Source organism: Diadema antillarum, unplaced genomic scaffold (assembly GCF_040938485.1).
Source record: "Diadema antillarum isolate AM-2024a unplaced genomic scaffold, OU_Dant_1.0 scf00000086, whole genome shotgun sequence".
Lineage (NCBI taxonomy): Eukaryota > Metazoa > Echinodermata > Echinoidea > Diadematoida > Diadematidae > Diadema > Diadema antillarum.
This window is the reverse complement of record NW_027270975.1, coordinates 1351713-1371906: the sequence shown is the minus strand read 5'-3', so window position 1 is coordinate 1371906 and position 20194 is coordinate 1351713. Positions and strand designations below refer to the sequence as shown.

General features: G+C 38.1%; 1 protein-coding gene across 1 annotated transcript in view; it reads right to left on the bottom strand.

Moving 5' to 3' along the window:
* Positions 1–20194, bottom strand: part of LOC139717980 (uncharacterized) — a 93903-nt gene that overhangs the window by 39813 nt on the left and 33896 nt on the right. The window contains exon 13 of the mRNA XM_071629464.1: positions 8524–8681. Within this exon, the coding sequence (XP_071485565.1) occupies positions 8524–8681 (158 nt within the window). The remainder of the gene's footprint in view (positions 1–8523; positions 8682–20194) is intronic.

The following is a 20194-nucleotide window of genomic DNA, read 5'->3' as shown; positions in this document are numbered from 1 at the left end:
TTCCTGCCACTTTTTAGTTGTTTTTTATTTAGATGATAGGAAATACGCAATAAGCAATGAGTAATGTCACAGACAGTGCCCGAACTGTTTTCTTTACATAGCAGTAATGAATATTTCTAAACATTCACAGTAAGTATGTTTAAAACATAAAATCAACTTGGATTACACACAAGTATCGTAGGTTATATTTAGCTTTACAACTGCTTTGTTTCAACGGTTTGAACATTTGGGGTCATTTGATCATCACTATTAAACATCGTTCACTGGTTTATTAGCCCTTTGCCCTAAAATATTGTCATTTCTCATAGACTTAGTATAAAGTACACCTTGTTCAGATTAACAGTGTGTATCCTCATGCCAATAACTTCATAAATTTTTCTTCAGTGCATGAGTACAAAATATGTTAATATTACACTAATTTGGCAAAGTGTTGCTTTAAAATTTAGCACTTCTGTACATCTTTTTGATAAATAGGTATGGCTGAACTGAAAGATATGCTGCATAATATTGCTGCAGACTGTAAGTCTGCCGCATGGGACTCATTGAGCAAAACAGAATATGCCAGCAATCAAAAACTCCTCAATTACTGGTGAGCCGACGTGTACCAGAAACAGGCGTGCACTGGGCAATAAAAAACAGGCCAACGAGATGTGACTTGGTAAGGATCAAACATGACCCACACGCAAAGACATCAATTTTCTCCCCCAGTGCACATCACGGAGGACTGACAAAATGAATAAGGTATCTCTCGTCTGGGCAGCGGAGCCCTGAAACAAGCACAAGGGCATACAAATTGATTGCTGCGGAGTCACCTTGTGCACAGTGTTGCCAATTAGGCACATTGCAGCATAGATGGGATCAGGGAAGCAAGGGAATTGCTCAAATCAAGTTATTAACATCTACATGGTCCTGGATATTCCCAAAGAAATGTAGAGGAAAAAGAAAAACAGAATCTCAATTTCATTTGTGACTGGGAAAAGCCATTGTCCTTTTTAAAGTCTTGTGGTATGATTGGGTTGGACCTTTCAAGTTTTTCCCCCAAGAGTAAATGATTTCAATGATATATTATGATCTAAATATTTGATTCTGCTGCTCGCACTTCATTGACACTGATATGAAGTTTGAACAAAGTTCATTGTTCTTTTACATGAGTTGACTGTAAGATGTGCATTGGAAATATAATAGAGGGCTAAGCATTCAATTATAAAACTTCACAAAAGTCCTCCTTATCACTGTCTAACTGAACATTTGTTAGAGTAAACATTCATAGGTATATGCAATGGCATGATGATATAGTGATTTCTTTATTTTTTCCCTGTAGGGCAATATTAATGGATATTTTACAACTACTGATTAGAGCTAGCTAAGACACTGAACAGAAAGAAGGAGAGGATGGCTAAAGACAACTATTGGTATCTTGCCAGGAGCACACTCTGCTATACATCACATGCATACACAATGGACTATGGGTTACTTGCAGGTAAATGCCTTGGCTAGGGAAGGGGAGAGAAAAGAATGAGAATTACAAGCAGGTACCACAAATAACACCTGACAAAAACTGGTCTTGGCTATTGCTCTAGTAATCCCTCAAAAGTCGATGAAAAAGTGAAAGGTAAGCTGTCTGTATTTAGTCCAGTGTCAAGGGTCTTTTGTGACGAAAGGCTGGGTAGGGGAGATCGATCGTTGAGGTGCAAAGCGGGCCTTTTCAAAGGGCTATGGCCATGTTTTCCAACAATCGACGTTTGTTGGCTCAACTTGGATTACTGTCAAAATGAATCAATTTTAATATGTTTGTTCTCTCCCTACCCCTACTCCTTTTCTTATTCCTCTTTTTCCCTCTGCCTCTTTTCCTTTCTATCTGGTCTTGGTCTATTTGGTCCCTTCTCTGGTCTTTAAATTCTAGATACCATGTGAAATATGATATACAATAAACATATGAAAAAGTAATTGTAATTTGAGTTCAATCACCCTCTCCCTCTCTTCTCAATACTCTGAATCTTCTGGAAAATCTATTTGTTAAATTAAAAATATTTACTCTTCAGAAGTACAAATCTAAGTCAAGATGCAAGTACAACAATTCTGCACTTTGAATGGAGCCCAGGGGCAGAATTTTTTTTTTACTACATGCACCTTGTCATTACATGGTGACATAGCTCAGGAGCAAATTACTTCAGCTAAGATCCATACCAGTATGCAGACTAGCTCCTGAACCTAGTCTGATATAAAGTTAAAGCAGATAGGTCATTTACCCGTATACCAATCATATTTCTTGATCCACAATTCCAAGTTATTTACCATATTCTTAGACACAGCATAAAGTGCATGTACTACAAAGTGCCTACGTTATATTGAAGATGGCTCATACCAAATGGTTACTGCAATACATGTACCATAAAATTGTTCTTTGTACCCACCATCCCCCTTTAAAAAGGATAGAGACTATGAATACAGGTCCCTACATCTCAAAACAATATTTTGAGATGTACAACTGCATGACAATGACAATTATTGTTATGTTGCCTCCAATTTTATTCTGCAGTTATGAGTCTGACCATGGCATCTTTATGGTAGGCTGAGGTGAATTATTTTTGTCATACTTTACCATGTTTTTTTATAATAAAATGAGCAATATCAATTCTTTGCCTCTTCAATTACATACTCTGCTAAACAATTTTAACGAAAATGTACAAGTTTCAATAAATGTAATAAATTAATCTCTCCTCCTTCTTTCTTTTTGGGACAAGGAGAATTATTGGGTCAACTGCAGAATAGTGGGCAATATAACATCAACTCTGTACCTGCCATAAAGTCAGATAAGTCTTCTCTTATCATCATATTGCATGCTGGGAGAAGGAAGCGGTGATAAGAAATGTAAACAAATCTCCAAACGTGTTTGTGCTATTGAAATGGATGGCATTTTAGGCATACAAACATTGATATACAAATGCAAATACCAAACTGATGGTATCGCTGCAAATATCCCACCCATCTGGTACTGGAAGCTGAATGCCTCAATTCAAGTTCATACAACACCTTTGCGAGGAATTACATTAATGTTTGACTGAAAACAACAACAACATCACCTGTGAATGAAGAGTAATTTGATGAACATAACGTCATATGGCTTATATGTATGAATGTGTGTTTGTAAATAATTAGATCTGCATTAATATTTTCACATCAAACATAAGAAAATGAGCATGGGGGGGGGGGAGAAGGGGGTTATGTTTTCTCTTCTGGTTGGAAGTAAGGATATAATCCTGACTTGAAAATAAAAATGTGATAATCATGATGAGCAACATTAAGCTGATTTTTTTTTAACATCGTAGGAGCCACAATATCATAACAAGCAAAATTACAAAGGGGACCCATATCTATGCTTAACATAAAGTATACATTAATATCATTTTTGATTTTTTTTGAAAATCTTTCAAATGTTACCTTATTCACTAGAGTTAATGCCATTACACATCAAGTATAATACCACAACTGTATTATTGCATGCAGAAGCAATTTTTTTCCTATGTCATATAAAATTATACCATTTCCCAAACAGATCTAGTTTGATGGTCAATGATAAAAGAATAACTTGCGGTAATAAAGAATTGGAGAGAGAGCAAGATGGATGGTACACAGGAATAAATTGACCCAAAATCATGTAGACAAGATGCAAAGTTTTTCCCTCAGCCTAAAAAAAAAAGGTCAAACAAATTAGCATTTTGTTAGACCAATAGGTCAGTACATCCCTCCCTATTCTTGCTAATTTATTATCTGCCTTATCATATAATATCTCACAGGACTTCCGATTTATTGAATCTTTCTATCAATTCAGCGGAGCTAGAGCGGATGTCCTCTTGATGCGTGTTTTGACTTACAAAACAGGGCATGGCTCCTATTAGATCTTATGCATGAGCTACTGTGTGTTTGTAGGAGACAGGTTTGGAAACAAGCTCTCTCTCTGAGCATCAAATTGTTTGCTGCTTCCATACCATCAATTCCATCAAATATGACACTTGGGACAATCTAAGCACCACAGCCATGCATATGACATTGTGTGCATATGTGTGGTGTGTGTGTTTCATATCTCTAATATTTGTTATGACTCGTCTGTTGATATCATATGGCATGGGGGAACCAGCAACACCAACTGCCATAAGTTTTGGTTCCAAAACCAAACCTGTCAGCATGGGATTTTCAAAATGCGTGTCTTTCAGTTTAATCACACAGGTTTCTCATGTACTGGTAATTCTTACCCACTCCAGTAACACTTCTACTTGAAGTCATTAATCATTATATATTTCCGAATGAACTGTAAATGAGGAAATTCAGCAGGAATGTTCATAAATATCCATATATTTCGTTTCATCGTCAAAAGACATGAACGAAAGAGTATTTACTGAATGCTGTATGATTATAAGAATTTCTAAAATACTTGCCACTACCTATGTTACAAAAAAAAAAATTATCATCACCCGTTTTCTTTTTATTTTGATCATGCAATGATATGGTCACTCTTAACCAGACTCGTTGTGTACAGGCTTCCAGTGATACAACACACTGAGCCCCCAGCATTTGCCAAAACTCTGGTCTGAAATTCGAGTGAAAGGAATACTGGGTAATCCCAACCCCTTACCTATGGCTGAGCATTTGTGTAAATATGTAGTGTTGGATTATAAAGGCTCTTTGTTGATTCATGACTAACAAATAATGGCATCTCTACTGCAAGCTTGCCCATGAGGGAGGGAGTGACTGGAAGCTATAGCACAGGCAAAGATATTCCTCAGTATTTGGTGGCTGATTTGTTCTGCACTGGAAAAGAATCATCTAAATCATGATGTTACCAGATGGAAAGCTAGATTTTGCAGATAATAATTAACACAGATTTACAGCAACTCTATGATGCATACAAATGTATATTCCATATCGATATCCTCATAGAAACACTATTATCATTACAGATTCTTTGAACTCAAACTTTACCTTAATAGCTGAAATCTAAATCACACTGATCATTCTAGGAAAAACAAGATTCTGAAAAATTAAACAATCCAGAACTGCCTCTCAAACAAGATTGGCAACTTGTTTATATTTGCCAGTTTTTCCCAGAACTGTTGTGATGGGTATTTTTGTAATATGCAGATCTTCCTGAATGCCAAATCACATAGGTATGGAAACTTATCTCATTATTACACCTGGTAGTCTACTGAACTCAGTATATCAAACTACTCATAAATCTTGGTGGTATCCATGGTAACAAGGACAAACAAGGGTGACCACTCTGTAAACCTAATTAGATGTCATGCATTGAGTAGGGCAGCTCTTCTACTTTATTCTCAGTGAAGGATTGTGGGGTAACCATGTCCATGGTCAAACATAGGCCTGGACATGGTCACTCCTAAAAGCTTATTTAGTTGCTCTAGTTTTTAGTAGTATATTATTGGTTATCCTGGAGGCAGCATGGTGAGGTGGAGAGTGAGAGAGGGAGAGAGGAGGAGAGAGAGGGAGAGATAGAAATAAGAATGATAGCATGATTAATCAAACCATGGACACAATCCATTAGCCATGTCTAAAGCATGCTACATCCCTTGCTGTAGGCCTACATGTACATGCACTTGACCTAGAAATGACAATCTAGTACTCATAGACGAGACTGGTAACCAAGACTATTGTATGGTATGCTGCAAACATAAAAAAAGTATTTTTTCTATATTTCCCATATCAACAGTATGGACCAAATATGTCCTTTTCAGCCTTTGGAACTAATTTGCACCCATCATCAGGGTCAATTCACTGATATATTATCTTATGCACACATTGCCATTGAGATCACAAGGTCCTACTATTCCAGTGCAGTGTCAAAAATTTACAGTTGCACGAACAACACGCAAACAACTGCAGATACAGTTGTTGCAAGTATTAGTGTAGGCAATGCATGGTTATTAATCTCACAAGGCAATTTTATCTCTGAAAAGTTTAACAGACTGCTCCAAGTCTGACTCTGAGTTTAAAAAAAAAAGAATAGCCATTTTGGCTCCAACAAAGTGACTCCTCGGCCCCCTCCCCCACACCACCCATACATAAGTTGTTCTCCACATTTTTCCAACCATACATCAGATTGTATTGAATTGTCATGGTGATATATTTGTTTGCTTGCACAGATAAAGCCCAACATAAACAAATAAACATTTAATCTATTTACTCACTTCCCACAGGTGACCATGAAATCATTGAACCTGCAATCTGTTTTTGTAACTTATGATTGTGGCTTTAAAACGTCATTTGCAAAGCAAACACACTGCTGCATTTTCCATATATGGCAACTGTTTATACACATAATGAAAATCCTGTAAATTATATTCATATTTTCTAATGCTTTGAAAAGGAGTTTAAAGTTTTATAAAAGATACACTTCTCACAGTAGAATTCATGAATGTATACAACTATATAGATGCAAATATTGTACTTCAAAGGTTGCTAAGAATAATCTTTAAACATGTCATTACTATGAATAAAGAAAACACCATTATAACTTCAGTCATAGTTTTTGTTTTGTCTAAGCAAATATTTCAAGCCTATATCAACACAGTCGCAGAATTATCCTATACCATTATCAAACAATGAAATGTAATAATGTGGTAAACACACACACCGTACACATTCTCTATTAATACTGATCAATCTATGTATGCCCCTTACTTTAGGGGGAAAAAAGACGATTATTGCAAAATATAGGCCTATTTGATACTACATCAATGGAATTAAGAAAGCTATTACCTGACATGCATATTAGCAATAAGGTGTAACACTGACTGGAAATGTCAGAGCAGAAATATTCACACCACATATCACCTGACTTATGTAGATATCATTTGATTGAAAGGGCATGTACATTTTTCAATATCTAGGCAATATCTCTCTCTTCATTAGCTAAAAAGGAGATATATTGCTTTTCAGAATCTCATAACTCTTGCTCAGCAGCTAATATCAGATAGTTGTCTTGCCTTTCTTGTGACATTTCTAAGACATGGATGGTTGTATACAGAACCCCCAAAATGATATTGTGCAATTACTAGAAAATAAAACAAATAAGATCAGCAAGTCATTACAAACCATAGAGGAGAAATTTTGCCTCTGTATTTTGGGAGTGACTGTTCAGTGTTTGGTGAATGGGGCCAATATTTTGAATTTGTGTGTGCATGCACTGATGAAAGTCAGTGATTTTACAACTTCGAGCTCCCATGTGAAATGCACTGGAAGAGGTGAACTTTCTGGCTAGAGCTAACATGATTTCATGATAATTGGGTTGACCTTATGGCAAAGAAGCCAGCTGCACGTAGTATTTCATAAGACCAAAAATGTCAAAGTGTGATGAAAAGTAATTTTTGATTTGGGGATATCAATGTTAGCTATGGCTGGGAGAGATAAAGAACATTTTGAATGTCATACAGCCATACAATCATACAGAGAGACTAATATATGTCTGACATGGCTTCGCAGTATTTCTGACTATGGTATTAGGCCTACATGAGCACTTACTGACATATGCATTTGTCTTTAGCTTTACCACCAAATTCCTTGAGAATAAACAACTCTGTCAGATGAAGAACTATTATCATGACTTTCATCCTGACTTTCAATAAACGATTGCAGTTTTTGAGGTATAAAACTTTCTAAGGCATGTCAGTGTCTGATGAGGTATAGGTTTGCAGGACTGGGTTTGCATTTATTTCATCATACTTGGAAACTTGGCCTCTTTCGCCTTGCTGTGGGCTGGCATGGCACCAAGTTGTGAATCTATCAAATTGGGGGAAAGGATATCTAAATTGGCTCAAACAAGCTTGATTGATTGGACATTTATCTTGATTTCATTACATGGTTTGAGATTAACCTGCCTCTTCTAGATTCATTGGTCTTGTCTTTCTTATCATGCAGGTTCGCTAAGGTCTGAGTGTGTTGGGGTTAATTTCACTGGGACATGTGGCAAAGTGCTACCAATTTCAAGGATGGTGTAATTTGGGATGGAAGTACAAGTTTTTCACATTTAGCAATCAAGGGGTCAATGGTGCTCCTCAAATTATCTGATATTAGATGGTCCTGTGTCAGTATCTCTAAGAACATGAAGATCAGAAGTATTTGTGAAGACAGAGATTATCTTTGAGTGGTATATTAACTTAAAGTCTGAAGGAAAATACCTTGGACACCAATGACAGTACATCATTTCTATATCAGATGAATGGAAGTGGGAGCTCCCATCTCCTAGCAGTCTCTGACATCTCATCTCCCTCAAAAACAGGGAAGAAATTTATACTCTGGTTTTCATTTTGGTTACAATGTATTGCAAATATTGCGCTATTTGAGTCACACACAAAATGTAAAAAAAAAAAACTTGAGCTATTTTGAATGTACTTTGAGAGCTCCAAATTTCCAGAGGTCTTAGAGACCAAACAATAGGCCTGCATGCTTCATATAAGCATGCATTCCAAGAAGGCATTCAAAGGCACACAGGAAAAAGGATGTCCTTACCTGCTAATGAACTCGAACTGCCATAGGGTGACAACTTTTGTGTGTAGTAGAAGTTTGAGGGTGTGCTCCGTCCACTCAGTGTCGCTGGCGGTGTAGCAGCTCCATTGAGGGTAGTCTTCCCAGTTGACAACCCTCCAGGGCTGGGCAGCTGACCCTCGCTGTAAAGAGAAGAATAACCACTGTCTTTATCGTGTTCATGCTCATCTTCCACCAAAAGAGGTGAAAGTTCAAAGTTCAAGTCAGCCAGTCGGTTTTCCACCTCCTCAAACTCATCCAGGAATTCATAATCCTGGTCTGTTTCATCAATGTGCAGTGATGGTGCCTTCTTCTTGGTCTTTTCTGGGAGAAAGTCTGGTGCGGAGAATGAGGTATTGATATCATAGTTCGTTAACCTCTTCACCCACATTTCCAATTCAGCAAAAGGATCGGAGGCTTCTGCTGTGCACGCGTTTGAGTTTGTGTTCTCCATCTTCAAATGGTTGTCTTTTTAGTTTTTTATGGCAAAAAATATATATTCCTCACTCCTTTCAACTAAAAGGGAGCTGAGTAACCTACAATTAAACACTTCAGCTGGTAATATGTACCGTACTTTCACATGAATAATTCCAGAATGGAAAGAACACCACAATTATGCGTATCCTCACAATACTACCTCAGCACAGCTGCTCCTTGTAATCAAATGGGTAGTAAAACTTTCTTGAACGGTCAGGGCTGAGTCCGTGTTTATCAACCATTGTGAAGATTTCAATCTAGGCACAAGTGACGCTCCAAGCAGAGAGGGGGTCTGCAGTCTGTTGGACAGAGTTGATTGACAAATATTCCTATAGAGCTCCACACAGTCTCAACTGAATTCAGGACAGATGGACTTCCATGAAATACACAGAATGGAACAAGAAACGAGAATAGACGGTAAAAAATCCACTTGAATGAGAGTAGGGCGAGTAGATCATAAATCACAGGCTTTCACTGGGGTGAATATACCATAAATCATTCCATAACTTTCTAGGGAGCCAAGCTACTGCATAAAATGCGGAAAGATTTTTTCCCCCCTTCTTCCGTGCACACGAGGGAAGCAATTTTCTGAGGATGTACACTGAAAGCAAGGCAGTCAAGGGGAGTGTCTTGAGAGAAAGACAAAATGAGCGGTGGAGTTTGCATACAGCGATGCAGTCTTTGTGAGAGATATGACAACAAACGCGCTGGAGGCGGAGCGCTTCTTGAGTAATCCTGGAGCAAAGCTGCCAGATTAATATGATGAAGTCCTATTGTCTCGCTTGCTGTACTAAGCGCTCTCGCTCTCTCTCTCTCTTCTGTATAGCTCTTTCCTTGCAGCCAGCGCTTCTAGCCTGATGAGGTAATTAGCACAAACTCTGGTCTCAGCCTCTTCCTCTTCATTAATTACGGACAAAACTGATCACAAAAGGAGATCCCCAGGTGTGTGTTTAGTCACCAAATGAGTTCAAACCTTCTTCTGCACTCACGTTGTGCCAGCGCATAAAGGGTGAACAAGATTGTCCTTTATTTTATGATGAGAGACATCTTTTCCCCGTACCCGTCTCTGAAGAGCAAGCTGGGTTGATGGGATGATGTCAAGAAAAAAACAAAGAATGAAAAAAGATGTGACTTTAGTCAGGCGATATCCCTAAACCTGAATCAACTTCAAGAGCGCTGAGATCAGATAGCATCAGCATTCAGCTTTGGAGATGACAGACATTTCCTTTTCGTGCAGGCTGAAGACTCAGATACGGCATCCACTCAGAACACACTTACTTCACTGCACAGCAGACAATCTATGTTGTTGATAGTTGTGTTTTTTTTTTATGTCTCAATGCCCTCTTCTTCTTTACCCAGTCTCCTCAAAGGCATCCACAAATTTAAAGGACAAATCACTCCTTTGCCAAAAATACACACTTTCTGACAGAATCTAAGAGGGCTAGTAAGTGCTGATATTAAATCTTTTTTTTTTTTTTGCAGCTCCTGTTTTTATGACACATCAACAGAGCCAGATGGAGTGGTAGTCATGTGTCCAGTCACTTCTCCCCCTGTAATGTTTTCCTTTCTCAGCGATCGCTCCTCCTACACTGAGAAAAGACAAAGTACCACGTCTGAGCAAGCTCTCTGTTTGGAAGAGGATAGATGACACTTCTAATGCCCTGCATTTACCCTGCTTCCTCGCTCCGGTCTGGAGAGGTCTGGTGGAGAAGAGTGAGGGGAGAGTGTCTCAAGAGACCCTCCCAGCTTGGAGATTGCTGGAGCGGCTAACGTACAGATCCCCCACTGAAATGGAAATCTACCCTGAGAGTACAGGTGAAGACCGGTAGGCGATAAACACTTCACAAACTGCCAGGGAAGGATGGAAATAATGCTGAGAACATCTCCCTGATGAAAACACTCCACCCTGCCCTGCTGAGTAGACCATACATCCGTTTAGTGAATGGCGTCAAATCTACTGTAGCGTGAAGACAATTAAAACCACGAGGGTGGTTCAATGCCCATCAAGTTTAATGTCCCCCCTCAGAGAGATCTATTTGGTACCGTTCAGTGAGTCAACAGTACAGCAATCACGGTGCAAAGTTGTACACCCCCACAACTACAGGGACAAGATGCAAGACGATGAAGTGCCCCATCCAAAGCTGTAGAAGAGTATCACAAAATTGGAGTTCCGTCGTAAACTGGCGACTATCTACGTAATGGTTCCACATAAAATTCAGTAACCTACACTGATGTGACTTGTTTATTTTTGTTTTTCCTGAGCAACTGATAACGACAGCAACTATGCAAATATTTTTATAATCCAAGTGTTTCAAGCTTTTATAAATCCAAGGAGTGCTTCGTGGAGAGAAAGCAAGGAAGTAAGAGACGATGCAGATATACTCATGAATCAATTGTCTCTCCTGCCTCCAATAGAGCGAGAGCTTGCTTGGTCGTCTGCTTCCAAGCACAGCTAGGAGACACACTAGTTTACTCACCACAGAAAGAGAAACATAACCATGAAAAGGTGACAAGCCTGGAAGAGGTGGGATAGAAAAAAAAAAATAAAGGCAGGAAAACAAGTTCTGTGCACCAGTTCAAAAGCTCCGCACCGAAACACACACACCTACCCTACACACTCTGCACACATTTTATCCCCATACCTTGTAATGCAGAGTTGTGTGTGTGTGTGTGTATATGCGTGGATGCCCTAAATGTGTACCTATCTGCATGTACTCAAGCTCCAATGGTTGGCTACCCTCACTATTTTAGTATGCGAGTGGGCGGGGATCTCAGACTGTGTGCAGTCATAGTGGCAAGCCATTGGTGGAAACTTTCACAGAGGATCAGCCCACTTTCAGAGAAAGGGAACAGAAACACACGTGGTAATGTCTGCTGGTGCTACTGCATACACTATGTATTTTGGTATCACAACTGCACTTAACACTGTTACTTCTGAATCATCCCACAGTCAATAATAATGTAATCTATCATATGTACCAGGTACTTGTTTTTTCAAGTTACCTGTTAATGCTTCATGCCATCACATTGTACTTTTCATTGAAATACCAATTTTCTTTTTTCATAAATGTGATGATGGTGATGATAGTAGTAGTTGTAATAACAATGACAATGATGATAATAATATTGATAACAAGAATATCGAGAACAGAAAATGATCTGACACAGTATCATCCCAGGAATACTCCCAGTTTTCCTCCATGAATGTAAAGACTCTCATCATAAACACAGGTTGCTTTACAAGATTCCTTGCCACATTTTTGTCTGTTCTGTTGTTATTCATGACATGTATTATTGCATATTGCCAAATGAAATGAATGGGGAATGATAAAAGCATATAACCAACAAACATTGTAGAAAATATTATTGATTAACTGGAATGTAGACACAGCCTGAGTAATGTTGTACTTTCTTTCTTTCTTTTTATTCCTTTATCATGAAAACTGAGAATACTTAAGTGATTTCGGCAAATTTTGCTGCAAATGTTAAGCATAATCATGAATTTGTGATAACAGGTCAATAAACTATGTTTTCTAACTCTTCTCTGTACGTACCTCAAAAGCGACTGACATATCTATGATCCTAAAAGTCTTCTTGCAATTATCATAATTTCAATTGCATCCATTCTATGGACAAATCCCATCATTTCAAGCATTGCTCAATTTTTTACCGTAAAATGCATACTGACCACAAGAGAGTGACTGAGTCTACAGTCCACATGCAATCTATTTTCAATTATTCATTTATCTATCTGTTTGTTTGTTTGTTTGGTGTTTTTTTTTTTGGGGGGGGGAGGGCAGTCATCAATTCCTCATTATGGGCATTCATCTCAAGATATAATAGTAGATAGCATCAACCCACAACAAAAAGGTAGTACACATACAGCACCTTTTTTATCACTAATCATAAAACAAGTTATTCACCACATATGCCTATAAATGGTCACAAACATGAATGATTATCTGCAAAGCCTGCAGAAGAACTACAGCCAATCACCATCAAAAAATTATAGTGCTTCAGAAATCATCATGAGTCAAACCTCATGACAAATCATTGGATGCAAAGCCTACACCTCATTACGGCTTGCATTTCATGCTCTAGCTCCAACTACCCACTAAAAATTCAGTTGAGTTAAGTCAAAATCTTATTCCCCCTCCAAAAAAAAGGGGGGGGGGAAATGAAGCCATAACCATTACTGCTTTTTTTTTTCCATTTGGGAAAATTCACACTAAACAGCTTATCAACCACAAAATTATGTATTGCTGTATTAAAAATAATATGAAAAAGGGAAGGATGGAGAGAGTGAGAGAGAGAAAAAAAAAAAGAGCAAAAGAAAAAGAGAAAGAGAAGAGAGAGATATAGATTGAACAATATTTCACAAGGAGCGATGAAGCAAACGTCCTCAACTCCTAACTTTGCAACCTGCTTTTCAAAATGAAATTTACAAATTGTGAATGTCCTTGCACAATAAGTGGCACATGTCACCCTCCAGGTATTTTTCGCGTCATTCAAAGAAACACCTCTCCTAAAATCGACTGCCATGTATGCCGCTGACTTCTTTCACACAGGGCCAGCCAAACCCAGTCTTCCCTAGCCTTATCAAAACAGAAGTCATAAAATGCCTTTTGAAGTTCTCACATCTGTCGTGTGGGTTGACAAGTTCTTTTATTGCATCTACCTTAGTGATGTGAAGAAGGTGGTGGTACACGAGCCAATTTTAATATGCTGCCCGGTAAGAAACTATGACAGGTAGGCAAGGCCAATGTGCAAGGGTGACAAGTTCAATGTATTGCTGGTCTACGCAGCCTTGAATTTGTGTCACTAGACAGACAAAGTGTTTAACCTTGAATGATCGTTATCACATTCTGTGCAGAGTGTGTATGTGGTGTCCATGGCTGTGTGTGTGTTAATTGGCATAAAATTTATGAATGAAACTATTCATACTAAGGCCAAGTAAAAAAAGAAAGTAGTTTCTCGTCCGGGTTTTTTGAGCAAGGCGATGAGGGAGGTCCTTACTATTTGATATCTTACTATTTTTTCGAGGATCGTCAAAATGAAAGTAATATGTGTTTCTCGTCCGGTAATTCTGAGAAAAGTAACGAGAGAGGGCTTTACTCTTTTCTATATCCAATTTATGAAATGAAATATCACTCTGTTAAGTGGTAGCTGTGTTATGAAAAACCAGGTCCCAAGTGTATGTCTTGCCTGCACTCTCAAACATTGTCAAACAAATAGATATATGTACCATACTTTAAATGAAACTTCATGCATGCAGAAATACATTTGCTCTTTCTTTCCAGTACAGATGTCAAGGGAAAATGACCATCTTAATACTGGTATTTAGTGTTGTAATGGCATTTCTGATACCAGTGTACTTGCAATTCTGATGTATTGTGCTATTAATTGAAACAGGTATAAAACATGTCTTTCAACAAATGTACGACTGAAATAAATTCCATGATATTCAAAACACTGCTTTATTTATTATTGTGTTTGTGACATTTTGTGTCCACACAGCTGGTACAGTGTATGTATATGCATTTCTTCACAGTACAATTGTAGCACATTCAACTGGAAACTGGCTTGTACAATTGCAGATGGATGTCAAAATGATATGATTTATGGCATTATAGCATTAAACAAAGATGTTTCTTCATGTTCTAAAAAGACATTTGATAATCACTCATCATTTGGATGATGATTGTACAAGTGGAAACTCGATATAACGAGATGATCGGGTACGAGTCGTGTTCCTCGTTATAGCCGATATCTCGTTATATCAGTAGGCATAAAAGAAGGCATAACATAAAGACATTAATTTGCACACGTGGGACTACCCATCATCTTTCAATCAATACTGATAACTTGCTAATGTGTGTGAGGTAATTACTCACCTTTATGGGTAAGAAGATGTTTTTTTTTTCGCCAATGAAATCCGATATCAAGAATGTTTTTCTTATTAATTGGAGAATAGATACCGGTATTTGAATTTGTAAATCTACATAGCTTGCGATTGTGTGAAGATCGTCTGTGGATTGGTATGTGGTTATGGTATGGGTGTTGTGTGTGGAAAGCTTGAATATGGTCTGCACAATGCTCTGTGTGTGTGTGACACATTCTGTATGTACATTATGACTGCATGTGTGTGTGTAGATGGGGAATTCCCTACGTAGAAAGCCAATCACAGCATCAGATTGCCTCACACTTGCTAAACGTCATGATGATGTCATGTATACGGCCGTCCCACCACATTTTCTGCATGTATCAGTGCGCGCGCACACACACACACACACATAAACATGCAACATGCGGTGATAGCTGTAGAGTGAACTGTCATGAAGAAAATGTGTGTGTACAAGACAGTTTTTGGCGCATCGAGCTTTACAATCTCGGACCGTGATAGCACAGGCGAAGTTAGCTTTACCCGAAGACATTTTGCTTTACCTCGCTATATCAGGTTTGATTGGCTATGTTTTTCTTTGTTTGGAAATCACAAAATTTATCTCGTTATAGCAGTTATTTCGTTATAGCCAATCTCGCTATAAGAGTAGCATTTTACATGGACTTGTGTGGAAGGAAATTTGGGACCGGGAAAATTTCCTCGTAATAACCGATATCTCGTTATAGCAGTGTTCGTTTTATATACCGAGCTTCACCTGCCCTGTATACCACACTGCAGATGTTACGATTCACGGCCGTGTCCGTGAATTTACGTCGTAAAGAAAAGTATCCCGCAGAAATACGATACAAACCAGAATCCGTGGAAAAGTTGTTTATTTTGTAGATACACCCATTTTATAATCCACATTTGCTGGAAAAGCGCACTCATTTTCTCTTCAAAATACATCGCCGTCAGATGCAGCGTTACAGAGCAGAGTGTATGGGCCTCTACACATTCGAATGTGTTCATGCGTGCGATGACCTGGGGACCCGATTTGGACAGCTAGCAAGTTACAGACACGGCCGAAAAAATAGTAAATATCAAAAAAGTCGATGCGGCAACTGAAAATCGATGCGGGCGGGGAGCGGGCTAGGACGAGAATTATGAATTTCTTGGTATTTTCAGCGCCATTTTGAAAATAGTAAATAGTAAAAAAATCGATGCGGCGGCCAAAATCGATGCGCGCGAGGACGAGAAACTGGTTTCTTTTTTTACTTGGCCTAATATCTTGCTATGCAAGGACATATTGGCATTCACAAGGAAATTTCTCACAACGTCCTCAAAGTGGCACATCAAGAAATCTTGACTTTGCTAAATATCTACAGAATCATGAATCGCCTCATCTAAGAGTGGAAATTCAGAGTACATTTTCAGAATATATTCATGCACTACTAGTGTAGGTTACTCAAATACAGTATGATAAAATGATTATCATTGATAAGGGCAATGAACCTTGGTTGTGAAAATTTTGTCCAAGGATAATAAAATCCATGAATTTCTCTACACATTGTTGTACTATCTGACAGCATATTGATGCTCCCATCTTGGATGGCAGAACATAGAACTTATTAAACATGTAATCATACAACTTTTGATTGGATTGTCTGATTTTCTTCACACATTTACCAAGTGTTGAACTAATTTTCCTCAATTCACGCCATCCACTGCATTCTGAGAGAAATGTTCCCTTTAAAAGAGTACAATTTTGGATCCTGGCATGCTTCACCAATATTTGACCTCATATAGCTGACCTATGATCTGAGTGTCCATGTTTTAGCATACTGTTCATCCTATGAAGTGCATTCCTTTGCAGTCCACGGTTAACCTTTCCTAACCACATTCTCCCAGTCCTCTTGATCCATCTATCCTTATCTCCTTGATCCTTTTCTTGGCCACAAGTGTGTGGGGGCTTTTACTGCGCCTCATCATGTCATTAATCCCAAAGGCTCTTTCCCTTTCTCTTTAATGGTCCATCCACACTCATTCTTTGTCATCAAGATGGACTGGTGGAGATGTATTGATTGGTAGCGGAAGTATTCCATCACACTCTGGTTTCACTGAATTAAGGAGAGGGGGATGTGCGGAGAGTTTCCAGGCATTCTTTGTGCCATAACTGGGCTAGGTATTCACTTTTTTTTTTAAACTCAACTTTTAAAGGTAGTGACTTGTTTGCAAACCTGCCCATATCTAAAAAAATAAAAAAAACCAAAAAAAAAACCAAAAAAAAACAAAACCACCCATCTGACTGTGGGAATATCAATGCCCACAAGATTGCCTGGTTAGTTCAGAAAAGATGGCAGTGAATTTCCACTTGAATTTCCTGTCCATTCATTTTCTTTTTAACTCAAGGAATTTGGACATTAGTACCATGGTATATTGCTAAAAAATGTTACCCGAAAAAGTAACATAAGAATAGCCATATCTGTACTGGCACTTGCTCCATACATGGTCTCCAGCATAATTTCATAATTTGGCTTCAATTCTGCTGGCTCACTGGGTCAGGAACACCAAAACTTTGTACTTTTAACACTGCTTACAATAAATGACAGCCAGAGCCTTCTCAAAATAAACGTATTGTTATCACATTTAAACCAGAATTCTTAGAGTGGTTAATCACCACAAGGCCTTCTAAATTCAATTACCTTCATTCTATCTCCTGGTACTGGCTAATTTTTGACATTGTCTTGTTCCTGCCAACACTCATCAAAATTTGCAATTGATAGAATTAAAAAAAAAAACTATTACATTGAACAGATACGAGCTGCACCAATATGGCAGATACATCACTAACCTTGCAAAATATACAAAACAACAACAACATGTAAATACTATCATTCAGAGATTCTTAAAGTCAGAACTATAATACAGATGCTAATATGTACATGTAAACATATACCATATCTCAAAGCTCCTACATCAGTATAGGCCTAATTCTTAGATGGTAGATAGAAGTTCAGGTCTCATTTATTACATTATCTCTCAAAGCCAAATAGCAATGCAGTTCAAATTGTTGCACTGATCACTCCGTACTACAGGTCAGTCCCCTCTGTCGGTCATCGGTCATCTTATTGTGTCCATGTGGAAGGCTGCTAGCCCCTTTCAATCCATTATGTGCGATACACAAGAGTGCTCACTGTTCTACGAAAGATAATGGACTACCAGCTAACTGTATGGGATGTTTCTTTATCATCAAGCCCGCTCAGGGTCCATGACACAATACAACCCATTTTCTTCCTCAAGAAATACAAGGGGTAATCCATAACATAACCCACCCCCTATAACTGGTAGATGGTAGAAAGGAGGCATGCTTTGACCTCTTCTTCAAAATGGATCATGAAGTCACTGCTCTAGTCTGCTTATCCATGATTCACTTCCATATTCACATAATTCATTCTGAGCGCAAACGTATTCCTTATATACTTGTCCATTTTCCTTCTCTTTGAAACCAGGCACACTGATCACATAACAATATCCCATTCCACATCCCTCCAGATAAATGAGGGGCAACTTCTGTATGCTGAAGGTTCATGAAGTAAGAAATTGAGGTTTGCTGTGATATATCTTAGCACAAGTCTTTAACATGATGACACATCATTCTACATTATCTGAAGATGCGTTTTGTTATTGCTCGATCACAGTAATTGTGACACATTTTAGCTGTGACTACCCAATAATTGTGGTGAGAATTTGAAAACCCATTTACACATCAAAGATTTATTTTCCTAATGCCTAACATATAGTCTTCATGGAGAATCTGTCTTGAAGAACAGTTCTGGTCTTCCTTTTCCTGTTATATTTTCCTTATATTATAAGATGGCATACCATTCTACATAGCAAGTGATGTTTATGATAACACAAATGGAGCATGTGAGTTTACTTACAAAGAGTAATAGCACTGGGACACTGATAACTATACTCTCCATGCAAAACAAAATCTCTTTACACAAATATTAAACAGCTTAAAAAAAAACTCAGAAAAATCAAAACTAGAGATCAGCAAAAGTTTGAGCAAATTAGGGATTGTACTAAAAAAATTGTGACAATTTGGATGTGGGGTTATTCTGACTGCAACTTAATTATGTGAAATTTTCATAGGTAGTTTTAGCAACAGATTTTACCTTGTCTTCGCAAAAAAACTTTTTTCCAGGGACACTTTGAAGGATGGGAGTGAGAATGCAACTTCTTTTCTTTGAATTTATTTCCCTCTCGCACCATCAGGTGTACCCATCTCATCACCTATGAACCCTTCGGAAAAATCGATACTTCGAGTCTTTTCACTTTCAATAGCTAAGAGGAAGGGGGGGGGGGGGTGACATCATCAGCCCCTTTCACTTCAGATCAAATGGGTGACTGCCTGGGCACAAAACCCTGCATCGATGGGACAGACAGGTGAGTGAACTCACAGAGGGAAACCCCATCCTGAGAAGTCGGAGGGGTTCAAACACTTAGGTCTCTTGTACTGCTTCAGGCACTTGGGTCCTGATCAATGCGGATTATGAAGCGATGAATGAGATACAGGTTTTGTTTTTTTTTCAGCACTGGGGTATACTAACAAACTCTGGGGGTTTGGCTTAAGCATATACATGCATGAAAGTGCACAATTCTGCCTTGTCATGTGTGCACACATTTAACTTATTAAAGGAAACTAAAACCCAAAGAGAAATAATAATAATAATAATAATAATAGTGGCTACTTGTATAGCGCACAGATCCACTTTTCAGTGCTCATGGCGCTTCAAAAATGAGAAGATATCATATATTTACATACATATACATATTCAAATATTTCAACAAAGAAGAAAATGGTAAACAAAAACAAATAGGGCCTATATACCAAATAAAGAATACAATATATACCAATAAAAAATACAATATTGATCCAACATTAAAGGGAAGATAAACCCCAAGAACAATGTGGATTGAGTGAAAGCAGCAACATTAGTAGCACACATCAGTGAAAGTTTGAAGAAAATCGGACAATCGATGCAAAAGTTATGAATTTTTAAAGTTTTGGTGTTGGAACCGCTGGATGAGGAGACTACTAGAGGTTATGACGTATGAGTGGACAACAATACCAAGAAAATATAAAGAAAATACTACAAAAAAAACCATTTTTCATGAAAATTACACATTCCATCAACTTGATATTGACATATGTTAAGGGTAGCTATTATTCCCCCTGCTTTCTGAAAGCGGTTGGTCCACTGCTCTTTCATAATTCTAGAAAAGTGAATTTTT